Source organism: Perca flavescens, chromosome 23, assembly GCF_004354835.1.
Source record: "Perca flavescens isolate YP-PL-M2 chromosome 23, PFLA_1.0, whole genome shotgun sequence".
NCBI lineage: Eukaryota > Metazoa > Chordata > Actinopteri > Perciformes > Percidae > Perca > Perca flavescens.
Window position 1 is genome coordinate 26,510,715 of NC_041353.1, and position 17,345 is coordinate 26,528,059.

The following is a 17,345-nucleotide window of genomic DNA, read 5'->3' on the forward strand; positions in this document are numbered from 1 at the left end:
TTAACTAAAAGGTCTATCTCTGTAGGGATCCATCCCATAATATTGGCAGACTCTTAGAATAATAATCTGAGCCGGTCAGCAGGTGCACTTGTCCTATATAGTCACATTGCAGCCCAGTTCACAGCTGCCACTTAGACACCAACGCACAGGAAAATGGGGTCCAGGTTGGAATAACAAACAAATTTCCTCTATAAATCTAACTGCTGCTGTCACTAGTGAACCAGCTTCCGCCTGCCACTGACTCGTGTCCACAGGCTGCGGGCCGTCTGGGCGATGGTCACCCTGCGGGGCAGACGGAGGCTCCTCAGAGGCTCCCTGATACACGCCAGGACTCCTGGCTCTGCAGGCTGCCCCAGGCATTCATGGGATATGTAGTTGATTCTCCTCAGCTGTTTGCTGTAGTAGTTCCTCAGGTCACAGAGCTCTTCGGCTGCCGTCTCAGAGATGATGGAGTTGTGTGACGGAGAGCTGGGCACGGTCTCGCCCCCCGGGGCCCGAGAGGGGACCTCTGCTGAGGACACGTCGCCGCGGGGTTTCCTCCTCACTCTCTGAGGGGTGGTGGATTTACGTTTGGAACAAGGTTTAACTGGATGCGATGGCGCTTTGTGACCATCGCTGTTATTCACAATGTTTATTTCAACATCAACCTCAATTTCATGTTGGGGCATGATGGACCTCCTTTTATTCTCCTCAACCTCTGTCAGCTGTTGGTTTGTCCTCTCTGTCCATCTGTCTGTCTGGCTGACTGGCTTCAGGTCTCGTTTCCTGGACAGGTTCCTCTGCTCTTTGAATACTTTCTGTTTGGGCTGTGGGGGACAGCGGTTGTCCATGGGAATGGGGTCAAAGGTCACATCAACCTCCTCCTCATTGGCTGATGTGTCCTGGAACCATGTGAAGACATAGTGTCAGTGAGCAGTGTCAGTTCAGTCCATCACCATAATATTCATTACTTATGTCCTTTTAGAGTAATATAATATATAACAATCGTTTATGTTAGCAGAGCCAGTGTGATGAAATGTTAGTGACAGTTAGTGGGAGCATGCTACATTAGCACCAGAGATCAGAAGTAATAGGCTTGGGCGATACTAACATTTTTACAACGGTCAGAATTGTCAGAGTCAGAGGGGATCATTTATGCCCCAAAATGTAATTTAAATGTATCCTAAAACTGTCATTTTGTTCAAACTGTTCGCACGTCAAAATAAATTACATATTGGATTTGTACTGATCTGTTAGAATTTAAAATTCACAGTTTATATCTGCAAGGCTGTGCCTGGTAGACTACTACTAAAATGCAGTGTCTATCCGACCCACTGTATGTCCTGTTCCAGGCTCTTGTTTTCTTTACTAATAAAAAAAAATCTACATAAGAGCGACATGACACTGTCGTGAACATGTCATAAACATTATAAACAAGTCATAAACGTTTATGACATAACGCTTCTTTTAGTAAGCGTCATTCGGTTTTTGTCAGACAAGTTAGGGTTAGGTTTCATGTGTTCATGACAGTGTCATGTCACTCTTATGTAGATACGGTCAAGTAAAGTGTTACCAATTAGTTTTTCTAAAAGTGACAGCTGATACATAGCGACAGAACAATCTGGGATTCAGCAGCATAGCTTTCTTTATCTAGCCTTCATTTAAACTGTAACTATGCATATACAGTTGTAATTGGCAGTGAATATTTGTAATCATAAAGCTGTGAATCTTTTTTTCTTTGTAAAAAGCAGCATCTTTACTTGACTATTGGTGACTAGCATGCTGAGCGACACAGCGCATCACATTTCCATTTTAAGCGGCCCCATACAGCTGCACACCGTTTAATCATACTAGCTGGCTCGTGAGTGTACACCACCCCACTTACTAATAAGAAGCAGATTAGTTGATCTTACATTTTCTTGCAATTAGTGCCCCCCAGGAAGATTGATCTAATTAAATTAACTCATACAAAATAGCAAAAAGAGGTTGCGCTGCCAATAATGTCCTTTTATCGCCCAAGCCTGCTGGTTAGGAACAATAAGATGATATCATGCTTATTATCTTACAACATTAAAAAGCACTTTAAATTACGTAAAGAGAGATTCCAATGGTACGTGTCCACTGACAAGCATCATTTCCACGCTTCCCATCCAATGTCTATCTGAGCAGCCGGGCAAGGCATTCCGGTAGCATCGCAATGACTCTCGAGGAAGCGGAGCATCGTGTTCCCCGCTCCTCATTTGCATAAAGTTGAATCCAGGCTAAAACACGGGGTCGTCTACCTCGACTCGCCGCCTCTCGAAAACTCAAACTCTTTTAAACTGACCGGTGGAAATGAGGAAAATATCTAGTTGCGATTATTTTGACTGATATTGCGATATGATTTATGATATCAGGAAGGAATTATCATTTCATTGAAAAAATATAAAAAAAAAAAAAAATGAAATGATCATAGTGTGATTTTTGTGAGGATTTGTAACAAAAAAAGATTTTTCTTTAGTGTGTAGGATAGACCTACGATTTGTAGGCCGGGACGTCTCTGCAGCACAGACATAATTATTTCAGAATGGTTTGACACATACTTTGCCTTTAACAAATATGGCGTCAAAAAACGCCGCTGTGGACACGTACCATCAGTGTTTTTATCAACCAACCCAAGCGCTAAGTCTGATCCAAAAGTGAAGCATGAAGTAAAGGTTTGAACAGTGTTATGCTGACAGAAGCAGTAGTGAACAGAATAAAGAATGATGGACTGTACTTTTGGGGGGGGGGGGCATGGTTAGGGAAGGTCTGTCTTGACTTTCTTGGACACAGGGGCGTCTCCACCACTTTGAACTGATCTCTTTCCCTCTTTGGCTTTGGCTTTGCCCTGGCCACCCGCAGCGTTTACCTGCAGGTCATTAACAACAGTCTTTATCTGAGAGGGTTCAAAGACCTACAGGGAGTGGATCAGGGAACACTAGAGGGGACACTCAAGTCTGCACATGGACATAAACAACCAAATCCTCCATTCATCATCACAATGGCAGAGGCTGGGGATCCCAGAGGCCTCTCTGTACTCCGATCATCTTTCAGGTTCCTTGCTCAATCTGTCCACATCTACTGTACATTTAGGACCTGAGCTCAAAAATAAAATGGTCAAGAATCAAAAGTCAAAAATGCCTATCGTAAGGGCTTAAGTGGTCTGAACAACCCCAAAATATTCCATTTAGAATAATATAAAAACCGACATTAGCTGGTATTTTAACTTGATAAATGACTAAGGGAAAAATAAAAAAAGAATCCATGTCCAAAACTTTCAACCCCATCTCATGGTCTTCATCATTATCATCATCAGTTCATACTTTGATCATGTGATGACAAACACGCCAACTTCAATTTGCTGAAGACCGTGACAAGCGTTTAAAAGTCCAGAAACAGAAAAAACTATATTATGTGGACTATTCACAAAATCAAATTTTAAAGATGTAAAATTGATTATTTGAAATATGATTTTTAAATTATGAATCAAAGTACTTAACAGACCGATAATTTCATTAGGGATGTCAGCTGGTCACTACTTGTGTACCATGATATAAATATATAAATAAGGTAAGTAAGTAAAAAGCCATAGGTAACCCCTTTGTGCAGCGTTCTATGCAATCATACCTTTTAAAACAGCTGTGCAAATCCCAGTGGCAAAATTAAGATCAGCAGTGGAATCTACATCTACTATTTAATCTATGATTAATCATGTTATGGTACTAATGATTATTATCAGTAGCTGTGTGGTAGTGGTGTGAAGATGATTTCTTTTACGGATTGTTAAATCTTGAAAATCAAACACAAAAAACCCTCTAATCACAGTAGCTGTGTTTCCATTCGTTTCAATTCAGCAATTCAAGCGAAATTTGTGCAAACTCAAAAAAGTATTGCGAAATTAGGAGCACTTCTATTAACTGGATTGGTGTGAATAAACTCGGCTACACCATAGTTTGGTCAGAAATTGGCGCTGTAATCCGCCAGTAAACAGAGTGGAAGAAGTAAAAGGTTGCTAACTGGAAACAAAGCAAGTCGCCTTGGTTATCTAACCCATCTACGAGAGAAAAATGGAGGGAGGTCTTTAGGAATTTGGTTTTAATTGTTCTTTTATGTCAGCTAGTACTGGCCATGTTTGATGCTGTCCGGAGACGAAGACAAGTTATGGGAATATCTGGGAAGACGGCGACAGGAAACAGCTGATCAGTCCTGTGAGCTAAATATTCGCTATTTGAGAACTTCTCCTGCAAAGGCATTATCATATCTCATTTAGTGCATCGACTCTTTTTCGACAAAGGAAAAAAAAAAAAACTCAAGGGAGTGGACTCTATTTTATTGCGCAATTGAGGATTGTTTTATTGAATTTTGCCATTTTCGTACAGATTTCGAATGCGATACTTTAAAATGCGCATAGAAATATGCGAATGGAAACGCGGCTACAGTATGTGGACAAACAGGCTTTGGTATAGACTGAATGATTATCAGTACAGTGTACAAATCACAACATTTAGCTTCAATGACTTACCTCTATCAATTTTCAGAAACAAATTTGATGCGTGACAACATTTTAAAATAACATTAGGACACATTGGAAGAAGAGGAAACTGATTAGAGAGACTTCACAAAAGGGAACAAAGAGAACTGGAAGAAGAGTCACATTAATACACAAACACAGGAGATACAGAAAAAATGTTCAGTGGAGCACTAAAGAGAGGAGCCCGACATCTGCTGTAGTCACACTGTTGTTTTCCCCATTATTTGCTTGTCACACTTAACTTGGTTTTACAGTATAAGGTGGCCAATATGTCTGGTGTCCTTAAAGGTTGGATGTTTCCTCATTTTTTTAATTAAGGCATTAAGATAAATTTCCGTAAGATGATTTTTTTTATTCCTCTTTTTAGTCAACTTTAACATGGGTTCATAAACTTATGAGTGCCACTGTATACTGTATGTACATCATTATCAGACTGTTTTACACCCAAAACATGTTTGCTTTACAATACCAACAGCAGCATCAGTCGGACTCTACTAAAGTTTTAACGCTTTGCTCAAAAACGTAAAAAGTAGCAGCTGCTATACTGGAAAACAGGACTCCTTCAAGTCAGTTAACATCTTCTGAAATCAATCGGAAAACAAATTATCGGTCACGATATAGTGGGTTAAAATGTAACTAAGAACTATCTGCAAAAGCTATTTGAACCAAGCCCGATGTTCACACGTATGATTCTAAATTAAAAAGATTTTTTTCTACCTAAAAGGAAGTTTTTCCTTACCACTAAATGCTTGCTCTGGGGGGAAATTGTTGGGTCTCTGTAAGTTATAGAGTGTGGTGTAAACCTACTCTATCTGTAAGTGCCTTGAGATAACTTATGATTTGATACTATAAATTAAATTGAATGGATTAGGATTGGGCAATATTATAACATTTATTGTGTTTTATTTTAATATAGTAAATACTAAATGAAAAAACTAAACAAAAATGTTGCTGTTCAAATTACCACTTCAAAACAATTCTTAAAATCCGACTATTCCCAGTGTGATTTCAACTTCGGCTCACTAACTTAAGGTGGACTGACCTTTAAGGTGGACCAGCTGTTCTCATTTTAGTGACAAGCCACTCCTAGGAGCTTTGTCTTCTCAGAAAGAAGGAGAACAACAACACACTTTCAGTGTGATTCCTAAAAGTGATGATGCTTGATAAATATCCTGATCCAAATTGGAACCCGCTATCAGAGCCCAATCCTACACCCAAAAAATTCAACTGTGTATTTTCTAAACTGAAACAGACACTAAGAATGACACTATTTGAAGAAGGTCTTATGCTTATCTTTTTTTATTCATATTACCCAACCCAAAGAGAGGCTTTTTAAAAGTCACTCATACCACTTTGAAAATGTTTTTTTGTTGTTGTTGTTTTTTAACCATGAGGACATAAAAGGGAGAACTGTAGTTTGAATAAGAACTAATTTGGCATGTTTTTTTAACTCCTTAATTACAGCAGCCTGTACATGCATATGATGCCATATGCCAGACACAGTGGAACATCGGTTTTGTGATACATCACTGTGGGCAGCATTTACTCACCACCGCCGATGCAGTCCCTGTTCTCATCTTCATGCTGAGTGTGTGAGTCTGGTTCTTCAGCAGAGGAGCTTTGCGGCCCAGCTTCATGTAGAAGTAGGTGGTGTATGGAGTGAAGCTGAAATCCTCTCTGAAGTTAACAGACAGAATTACATACCTATGTCAGACAGTCTAAACTGCTCCAAAAGATGTTCTTATCAACATCATGTAGGGGTGTCCGTAAGCAATGGAGGGACATTAAAACATTTCCAGCCAACTACGTTCTTAATCAACAAGAGATGCTGGAACTACTCGGAGCACACAAGGAGGCCGTCCCCCCCGATGACCGACGGCAGCATGCCCGGCTTCAGAACGCAAACGCACGCAGTGTCTTAACACAGCACAAACCCCTCTAGAAGTAGGAAGGGCGTGCACTCATCCAGGCAAGTTAGTCTCGTTCTCACGTTGAATGCAACTCGTTACCTTGCGTAAGCATGGACACTTGGCCAATAGTAGTGTCTGAATGCTATTGAAGGGCGGGCCTTGCCTAAAAGTTGCGTGGGTTCCATAATAACATCCAGGCAGTCTGGCGGTGTGTCTGTGGTGCAGGGGGTGTGTGATTAAAGGCAGCGATCACTACAAGCTGATGTACAAGATCAGAGTAAGGTAAACGGGGTAAATGCGGATCCCCGATCAGTTAAAAAAAATGCCCATATCGGCTCCGATCCGACACTTGCGATCTGGATCAGGAAATCCCTATTCAATAATCAAGTTGGTGGTAAAAACAAAATATCTTGTCTATGTCAAGCCAAAAGTATGTTATCCCTCTAATAACTTTAAACAGAAATTTGAAACAATCAAGAATGTAAAAATCCTAACAAAATGACTCCCATCCACGGAACATGACGAGTCACCTGAGGTATCCCTGCAGCAGCAGCCGCACAATCACCGCTTCAGCCTGCAGCCGAGACAGGGTGGTGGTCTGGATCGTCTTCCTGTGCTTGGCTGGGCCTTTCCCCATCCACGCCTCCACCAGCTTCAGAGGAGTCAGCTTCTCATCCATCGACACCGCTAGCTGCAAGATTTGCACCACCTGCTTGGCATGCTGGGTAATGTCCACGGTGGTGTAGTCTGGAGGAATAGAGGTCAGACGATTACGAACTCCAATTTTAGAGGAGACAGCATTTCACATCCCTAAAGGACACATGCAAACACTTCATAAAAACATATCACACACACACACACACACACACACACACACACACACACACACACACACACACACACACACACACACACACACACACACACACACACACACACACACACACACACACACACACACACACACACACACACACACACACACACACACCTTTTGCATGGCGACAAGCATCACACATCTGGTTGCATCCTTCATCGTCCCACACCTCATCAAAATGAACAGCCATGAGAGAGCGCCGACACCTTCATGCAGCAAACATGAGACTCAATAGACATTCAAGTCATGGTGCGTAGGCACACACATAAACAAATGTCACTGCATTACAACAAAGAGTACAAAGGGCTTTGGCTACATCAAACGTGTAACATACGCAGACCGTTTGCAAAACGGATGTGCCACGGAATGCATCTTTCAACCGTCTCCACACGCAGCGCCACACGGCGTAGGATTGTGGGAGTCACAGACGAGACTGAGAGCTTTTGCTTTTGGATTCTTGTTGTTTCTTCTGTTTTTTGGAGCCGGCACAGTGCTGTGAAAACATCAACCTACGGTCAGCTGTTATCAGAGAGCGCAGGTGAGGGAAAATGAAACCGCTAATATGCTCATTGACAATCCTTGAGTTGTATATCTGTAGTTTTTTTTTTTAAAGAAATAATGACACTGTATGATCCATTTCTGGATAAATATAAATAGAAGACCTATTTTTATGCTTGTAGAGCGGATCTCTGCGGAGAAGACGCACCACTACGCGCTGCTCCCGTTTCATTGATTAAACTGAAGCGTTGGAACGTCCGCTCCGCATACGTTACGCGTGTCCTTAGTCTGTGAACCAACTGTGATAATGAGCTAAACGTGTAACACTTTATCCAAACATAAAAAACTCTTCAGAAACAAAATATTGAATCGCTACGAGCTGGACCAGTGATTTCTTGTGTGGTTATTTCCTGTTTGTGGACTTCTTAATGGTTATTTGGTTTATCTGTACAGATTATTTGGTTCTTGTGTGGTCTAAAAGAGTTGATTTGTTCAAACCGACTGAGTTAAACATGGACACTGATGGATGCAAATTGAATTTCTAATATGAATAATGAAAATCAAGAGGGGGTAGGACTAAAAAAGTTCTCAACTTCTTCCTACCCCTTTGGAACATGAACAATATTATTTGAATTGCTTTTTGGTCGCTGATGATCTTGTTGATTTTTTTTTTGCTGTATTTTAATTATTTTAACGTGTTCAATAAATTGACTTAATAACACTTTGTGAAGTACCGACAATGTGTGTGTATGTTTGTGCGCGCACACTACCTGTCGATATTCTGGCAGTAGTCGACCATCTGCAGCAGCTTCTGCTGACCAACGTTCTCCATCACCACCATGGTGCTGATCCTGAAGATATCAGGGAAGCCAAAGTAGACGATGCAGTCTGCTTGGCGGTCATCTCGACCTGGAGATACACACACAGAGGGATATCACGGAGGGATTTCCGCAAAAAAAATTACTAGAGCCGTATAAACTAATATTCTGTCCTGATGGAGGTGAAACGGTGTCTACCTGCGCGTCCGCTCTCTTGGTAGTAGTTCTCGATGGACTTACTGATGGTGTGGTGGATGACAAACCGGACGTCAGGCTTGTCGATGCCCATGCCAAACGCCACTGTGGCTACCACCACCTATAGGACAACAAAATCACCTGCTGTCACTTCTGATATTCAAATATGACACCAGTAAGCGTGTATTTTTTTTGAATTAAGAAGACGACACAACAAACAGTTTTTTTTAATTGAGATTTAAAATTCACTTGTGCTGATTTAAGGCTCTGAACAGCCACACAGGTGAATTCAGTTATTGTGGCTGATTAGACCTCTGCTCAGGTTAATGGTGGGCCGGAGATTAGATGGGAATTCATTAGGTCACAAGTAAGCCTGTAACAATTCAAAATTTTGCTGAACAATTAATTGTCTCAGAAATAATTGCGATTAACAATATAATTGTCTCTTTTAGTGAAATAATACTTTTTTTTTTAAATGTATTTATCACTTTTTCAAACAAATTAAAGTTTAAATGAATCCCGGGATACATCTTTTGTTATCACTGTTATGTGACCCAGATACTCGTAAGTAAACCACGCCTCTTTATTATCTTTTCGGTGTTGTAATTTGTAGACGGCCCTAAGCACTCGTCTTACTGCCGGCAGCAGCAACAACAGCAGAGAGCAGAAGCCAGCAGGCAAGTGTTCATAAACTTCTGGTGTACTTACAAACTTTCCAATCCATCGTTTTATGAGTACATAACCTATATGTACTACTGTAGACGTTTGGTATCATTTCGGGCATTATTAGTGGGGTCATTTACCAGATACAAACGTGGGTCCATTAGCCCCTGCGCTAAGCTATTCAGCTGATAACGCTGCTACGCTAACTCTCCCAATGTTAGACCCAGCTGAAAAATGCTTCTGCGGGGGTGTTTGGCTCGAGGTCATGATGCAAAGGACCCTAGGGTGAAATTACTCCGAACCATCACTTTAACGGGGCTCAGCAAACAAACTTGCTGCTCTCCCAGAAATATCTCTAAATGCACAGTAGGGCGCAGGTTCTAGACATTATTTATTTATTTAACAACATCTTAGTTCTGACAGTAAGTTAGTTAAAATCCCCTTAACATCGGCGTAGGAAAAAACAATCATCGATCATCCCTTTAACCGTTGATATACAATTTGATCACCAATAGTCCTCGTCATCCTTGGTTTGTTAAGCTTCATTTTGTAGTTACTGCGTGCTGTTTACACAGACATTATACATGTCTATGTAGTACAGAAACAATTATCCATTATATGGTTGGTTGATGGACTGCAAATTAATCAGTTCATTCATTTAATAAAGTTAAATGTGAGGATTTGCTGTTTTTCTCTGTTTTTTCCTCTGTTTAAAACAGAACTTGTTTTGGGCACTTTTCACTATTTTGTGGACTTTTTATAGGCTAAATGATACAAGGTAAATCAAAACGTCAAAAAGTCAAGATTTAGGTCATAATCAATTTTGACCGAATATGCAATTACTGTGTTTTGACTGCGTAATGATTCCTTCATGCGCTGAGGTTGCTGAACCATTTACTGGGATCATCCCAGTCATCATTACCCAAAGAACCCCCCCCTAACCTGGATTTTGTTGGAGGTCCATTTGCGGTGAACGCGGGATTTATCGTCGGGGTCCATGTGTGCGTGATAGGGATAGGCCAGGATGTCCTTCTTCTGGAGTTCAGATGACACAGACTCTGCATCCTTCTGAGAGAACACATACACGATCCCTGTGGCGCACACACATCAAGAAATATGGAGTAGGACTGCTTTGTATGTGAATATATACTTTAAATCTAATCAGTCATATCTCATAATCACTTTGTAGATTTGAGCATATAAGCATGTAAGTGATGAATTACATTTGCTTTTATTTGACTGTTCTGTCTTGCAGTACCTGACTGGTCTTTGTATCTGTTCTTGATCAGAGAGGCAATGTCACTTATCGATGCCTCAGAGTTAGAATCTTTAATACGAACCTGAGAAACAAGCAGACTGTTAGGGTCACTCTAACATTTTTGTTTGACAGGTGTGAGGTAGTATTTATAAATTATTGTTGTAGACATGCAAACACACCAGTATGGTCTTTTGTGTTTTATAAGCAGATGCAAGGCAGTGCAGATGATTTTACAGGGTCTGACGGGTGTGTTAGCAGATATGTGCAGAGCACATGAGAGCGTGTGCTTGACAAAGAGACATTCATTCATGACACCAGAAAGTGTGTATTTTTTTTTTTTATCAAAAAGAAGACAAAGCAAACTGTGTTTTAATTGAGTATTTAAAATTCACTCATCATTCTTGCTGATTAATGCGGCTTAGCAGACGGACTTGCTGCTCTCCCAGAAACATCTCTAAATGCACAGTATGACGCAGATTCTAGACATTATTTCATAACATCCAAGTTCTGACAGTAATTTAGTTAAAATCGCCTTAATATCGGCGTAGTAAAAAACTTCATTGGTCATCCCTTTAAATCGTCGATATACGATCTGATCGCCAATCGGCATAAGCCTACAAGGCAGCTATAGTCCTTGTGTATGTGTTTGTGTAGGAAGCAAATGGCTGAAAGGTGTGTGTAAGAGAGTGTAGCAGCTGTGGTTACCACCTCGTAGTAGAGATTAGTTCGGTTGAAGGATGCAGAGAGTGTGATTGGCTGTGGCACACACAGGATCTTCTCACAGTCCTTGAGGACGCTGCTGGTTGCTGTGGCTGTGAGCCCGAGCAATGGGACTTTGGGGAACTGCCTCTTTAGAATGCCCAGCAGTTTATAATCTGCACAGGGACACAGGGACATACACACAAACACACACAGCAACTTTGAAGATAAACTTAGAACTAGGGGGTAAGTTAGGTTGCCTTAGAACAGGGGTGTCAAACTCAATTTCACTGAGGGCCACACTGGAAAATGTCAATCACATCAAGGGCCAGACATGTATAGATTGTGGACATATTTTTATTTAATCAAAAAGTCAAATATTTTTGACTGTAATGTATGTCTCATATAGCCTATTTGGTCCACATAAAGCCCCAATTCAGCGAAAAAGTTCTTTAGCCATCATAGAATTTAGCAAATCAAGCAAAACAATTTGTTCTGATTACATTTTTAAAAGTAGTCTAACAGACTAACAACAACCTTTTTCACAGGCTGTGTGGGAATTTCTGCGTCTCAAATTGTGCTTTGAGTGTGGCGTAATTGCAGTTTGAAAAACATTTTCCTGTGTTTTTCGGTATGGCGCACAACTATGAGGGCCAAAATGTATTGTGAATCTAAATTGATATGCGGGCCGGATCAAAATTTGCAAGGGGCCTGGATTTGGCGCGAGGGCCTTGAGTTTGACACCTGTGCCTTAGAAGAACTCTACATCCACACCCCGCCATCCAAGTGAAGGAGACCTCTCACCTGGTCTGAAGTCATGTCCCCACTGGCTGCAGCAGTGCACCTCGTCCACAGCGATACGACTCAGCAGGTTTAAGTTGTAGGCTTTCTCCAGACGAGACATGAACAGCTTGCTCTTGGCGATCTTCTCTGGAGTTACGTACAGCAGCTTGAAAGTGGCCTTGGGATCCATCATGCCAGCCATGACGGTCTTGGCGTCCTCCTAAAAGTATTTGTTTAGTTTTTTACAATTTGCTTTTTCATTTATTTCACACTATGAAAGTGGTCACACCAAAACATTAATATTATTCATACAAATGTAAATAAATTTAGAAAACAATGTTTTGACAAAGAAATGTTTGGTCTCAGCAGGAAAAAGCTTTCTTCTGTTTCTCTTCATTTGTGCCTTTGTTTCATTACAGTTGGCATAGTCTCGCATTGCCAGACCTTCCTCCACAGCACTGCGGAGGGGGGTCTGGCTAGTCCACACAGCATTCTGGGATGGTAGAAAAACGTGCTCTGGTTTATTGGCATTTCTTTAAAAAACAATCACAATCGTCTTGGGCGGCGCTAAGCGCCAGGCGGAGCCACGGTGTCTCTGCTAAATAGCCTCAGGAAGGAACTTGTTTTGGTGGAACATGTGTACGTTTAAAAGTAGTTTTAGTCGTGCGACAGAAAACTCAGATTGGACAGATAGTCTAGCTAGCTGTCTGGATTTACCCTGCAGAGATATACAAATCACAAATCCACCGGAGGTTAGAACGTCAACACAGAGACAGAGGAAGGGGACGGAACATCCGGCCGAAAACAGTCATCCGGCGGAATTTCCGGTGGCACTGGAGCTATCCCGGAAGTGGAACGTCGTGGATATAGACTACAGTTGATATAATACAACAAACATTTGTCAAATGACTCTACTGAGGCGGATTTAAGTGATCTATGGCCTTTTGGCTACACTTTTTGTGGGCGATGCTACTTGGCAATACTAGCAAAGAGATAACCATGTGATTCACTGAAACATTTTGATCAATGGCCAGTTGTAAAAATAAGACAAAGCACACGCATGTGTTCAGGAAGTAGCCTACAGACCTAAATAGGCCTGTCGTGATAATAATGTTATCGACTTATCGTATGATATAGAGAGCCGAAGTCACGCCTTTCTACTTCCGGTCCATGGGACCTTAATTCTGAAAAAATATGAACGAGAGTCAATGGAGAGATAATAATAATGTTTTGAATTGAGCCATGGATTACAAATTAAAACTTTATTTTTCAACCGAAGAAAGTCTCAGTTTATTGTTAAACTGTTGAAGTGCTAAGCCAATCGTGGCTTAGCAACCGTTACTAGGCGCAGGAGGTCCGTCACACTTTGAGGGAAACACGCCGAAGCGTTGTGCGTATGCATTGTGCAAATCCGATACCCGGTATCCTAAAAGTTTGGATGGGGTGGTGGAATTTGTTCCCTTCCCGAAACCTAAAACACAAGGGGAGAAATGCCGGGCGTGGATCAAGCAGTGTGGGAGGCCCCATTCACAACTAAATGTCGACAAGATTAACAAAAACACCTAGCTAGCTACGTTTGCTCCAAGGCAAGAACACGCAAACGTTAGCTAGCTAGCTAACTCAGCACAGCATTGCTTGGAAATAATGACGGTTCTTTGTTCATAATGCATATATTTGAACGTAAAATAAAGACAATTCCGGCGCAAAACGAACCTAAGGGATAATAACAGATGTTTACCCACTTGATCATTCTCTGGGATATGTTTTCATGCTAATCAAATGTGTTACCAGCTTGAAAAAGCTAGCATGGAGTGATAATTAGCTTATAATGCTAGTATTCGGGGCACAGGGAAAGTAAAAACAAATCGCTAGTTATACCACTAAAAAGGGTCAAAATATCAGCACACTTCATCGGTAGCATAATGAGGGTATCTAAATGTTAACTGAAGCATTGAGAAAAAGATTGAAGAAAGACTGATTAAAAGACAGTTGCGTTCTCGTATACAGGCGGCCGCCGTCTTGGGAGCTACTGTCTTTCTAATCTATCTTTTTAATAACCAGAATTGTCCTTAAGATGATTAAAGGCAACACATAATTTAAAATACATTTCAGCATTTTTTTAATCGCTAAAAATATAAGCAGGAGAATGTTATCATTACAAAGTGTTCAGGCTAATGTATTGTGTTTATTCCACAAGTCTTATGGATAAGCTGTGTAATTTATAATTATTAGATTATTTTCAAATTTTGTAATATAAATATTCATCTAAAAACAAAAGCATCCCATCTGGTTTTCCGGCCTGGGAACAAAAATATCCTTAACAACGCAGTTGGCAAAAATAGATGCATTTCCCAAGTGCAAATTTAAATGCGATACTCTATAAAAGGAGACCTTAACTGACATTTATGTTGAACATGTTACTTTGTTGTACTTGTTGTTGTACCTATATCTTACTTAAAGCTAATTTATTTACTGTAGTTGTTACTTTGCACTTTTTATTAACAAAAGGTCCTAACCATTGCCTGTTAGGGAATGAATCACTCTCTATACCGCTGTACCAAATATCTTATATTTATTTAAGTGCAATTTATGTTAACCCAAGAGTCTGTTTTGTTTACTGTTTTGCTTGTGTGGTTTTACTATTTATTTAGGATTTTTTTTCTTCTTCACATTTCAATTCCAATATGGGAATATTTTCAAGAATGAAAAGTGAATTGCTCTTTAAAAGGGTGTATGTAAATCTGAGGCTCATGCAGTTTTGTCAAAGAGTAGCGTTGGAAGAGATCAACAGACTAAGAGGTGAGATGAAGTGAAAAACAAGTGAATACGTTGCTACCTTGCTACTGGACGCATTCAGCATTACTGCGGACACGTCAATGGACTTCAGGTACATGATCTGGTCCTCCATCAGGGACACCAGGGGAGTGACAACCAAGGTAAAACCTGACACACACACACACACACACACACACACACACACACACACACACACACACACACACACACACACACACACACACACACACACACACACACACACACACACACACACACACACACACACACACACACACACACACACACACACACACTTTGTCCCACATTTGGTTTGTTGAGACCTGTGCCACAAACAAAGTTTGACAATGCTAATTGATTGACTATTATCTGTGATAAATACCAGTAAACTAATGGATTCTCTAATCTTTACAAATAAAATACATATGCATACAGTATGCGCAACTGTAACTGCACAGCCGGTTCAGTGGCATGACTAAAGTAATATTACAGCTCATTTCCATATATGCAACGTATTCCTTCAGCTGAGAATCTGTATCGCTCATAGACTGAATATTGACTATTGAGTGATGCTATTTCCAAAGCACTTGATAAGTGAAAAGAGCTTTTGAGCCGATATCAAGACAAAACCTGGAACAAAAACTGGTCCGGACCAGGTTAGCAGAGCGACATAAGGTATCCTGGCGATCTAGCCAGATTAAAAAGAGAGTCTCCTTCTTGATAAGGCAAACCCTGGCTTTAGACTCAACAGACTTTGCTAACCCTCTCATTAATCTTGCTTTGTAGTACAGGCCTCAGGTCACCCCAGTTTAGATCCAACACTGTGTATTTGTGTCTCAGTGTACCCTTGGAGCAGACTGCAGGCAGCTGGTAGCAGAGGCTTTTCCCTCTTCCTGTGGGCATCACCAGGTACAGATCTTTGCCTGACATGGTCAGGTTGATGGCCCTCAGCTGCAGTGGTCTGAACGTGGAGAGTTGGAACGAGTCCTTCAGGTGCTGCTCCACTTCTTTGGACCATGGAAAATCTACCAAACATCAAATGATCAGAATCAGAAAAGGCTTTATAGTCACAATAAGTTACACATATGTGGAATTTGCCTTGGAGAATGGTGCAAACATTAAAAAACAAATACATTAAACAATATTATAAAATAAAAAATGAATACAGAAACAAATATATACATAAAATTAGAGATGTTCCGATACCGATACCAGTATCGGCTCCGATACTGCCTTAAACGCTGGTATCGGTATCGGGAAGTACTGGAGTTTATTCACCGATCCGATACCACGTAATAAAGCCCTAAAGAAAATCTACATTAAATTGGTTTATTTATGTTCTTTTTCCATTATAACTGACTGTCAAACTGGAAAATAAAAGAAAGTTCTGTGTTTGTTCATGTTTCACAAAGAGTTTAACCTGAGCCAGACCGACAACAAAGATAGAAATCATATCACATCCATACAGGGATAGTAGTATACAGCTGTTAAAACATAATAAAATATATGACACACTGGTATCGGATCGGTACTCGGTATCGGCCAATACGCAAGTTCAGGTATCGGAATCGGTAAGCAAAAAAATTGTATCGGGCCATCTCTACATAAAATGATTAACAAAAGTTATCAACTTATTGACTAACTGTATATGTGTGTAGAGTACCTGTGCCATCATAGAGCTGCATCTCCTGCTTGCTCATTGCTGGATGGGGTCCAGATGATTTTGAGGAAGATGAGGATGAAGAGGACGGCTGCGCAGCATCACAGGCCTCCTCCAGCCGCTGCAGCAGTGCGTCTTTACGAGAAGTCAGCTCCGCCTGCTTTTGCAGGAGCTCCGCGATCTGCAGCTCCACCAACTCCAGCTCGGCCTCCACTGAGTCCAGCTCCGCCTGCACATCTGAACAGGAACAAACACACCAGGAACACTGTGAGCCATCTGTTGATTCCCTCTGCTGAGAGGTGGATTGGCGGCAATTTGCAGACCTTCCAGGACCCTGAGGCAGGCAGGAAAGATTCCATCCAACGGTTGTCAACATATCTATGTGTGTGTGTTTGTTTGTGTGTGTGTTCTGTCTTTGAAATATCTCGTGAACCGTTCATCCAGTCTACTCCACACTTGGTTTCCTGGGTACCCAATGAACTTGGGGTTTGGAATTTGGAGGAGTTTGGACAGCGTTGGATATTAAACTGTGAATAAACCTAAAAGACCGCAGAAAAAGGGTGAGGGGAAAAAAAGCGCTGCCTTAACGCTGGCTCTTCCGTGTCTACCCTTCACAATAAAGGTCCATCTCAGCATTTTGCTAAGAGGAAACTCAAT

At 41.0% G+C, this 17,345-nt stretch overlaps 1 protein-coding gene across 4 annotated transcripts in view; it reads right to left on the reverse strand.

Annotated features, from left to right (window-relative positions):
• Positions 1 to 17,345, reverse strand: part of recql (RecQ helicase-like) — a 22,804-nt gene continuing 5,459 nt past the window's right edge. For 3 of the 4 annotated variants that reach the window (XM_028570139.1, XM_028570141.1, XM_028570140.1), the window contains 13 exons: positions 16,692 to 16,925; positions 15,874 to 16,053; positions 15,069 to 15,175; positions 12,254 to 12,452; positions 11,459 to 11,625; positions 10,751 to 10,832; positions 10,435 to 10,583; positions 8,833 to 8,950; positions 8,587 to 8,725; positions 7,433 to 7,524; positions 6,972 to 7,188; positions 6,082 to 6,208; positions 1 to 881 (listed from right to left, as the gene is read on the reverse strand). In XM_028570139.1, the coding sequence (XP_028425940.1) occupies positions 213 to 881; positions 6,082 to 6,208; positions 6,972 to 7,188; positions 7,433 to 7,524; positions 8,587 to 8,725; positions 8,833 to 8,950; positions 10,435 to 10,583; positions 10,751 to 10,832; positions 11,459 to 11,625; positions 12,254 to 12,452; positions 15,069 to 15,175; positions 15,874 to 16,053; positions 16,692 to 16,925 (2,480 nt within the window). In that variant the 3' untranslated portion in view covers positions 1 to 212. Of the gene's footprint in view, positions 882 to 2,747; positions 2,870 to 6,081; positions 6,209 to 6,971; positions 7,189 to 7,432; positions 7,525 to 8,586; positions 8,726 to 8,832; positions 8,951 to 10,434; positions 10,584 to 10,750; positions 10,833 to 11,458; positions 11,626 to 12,253; positions 12,453 to 15,068; positions 15,176 to 15,873; positions 16,054 to 16,691; positions 16,926 to 17,345 lie in introns of those variants that run through there. The other variant, XM_028570142.1, reaches the window with a different exon arrangement.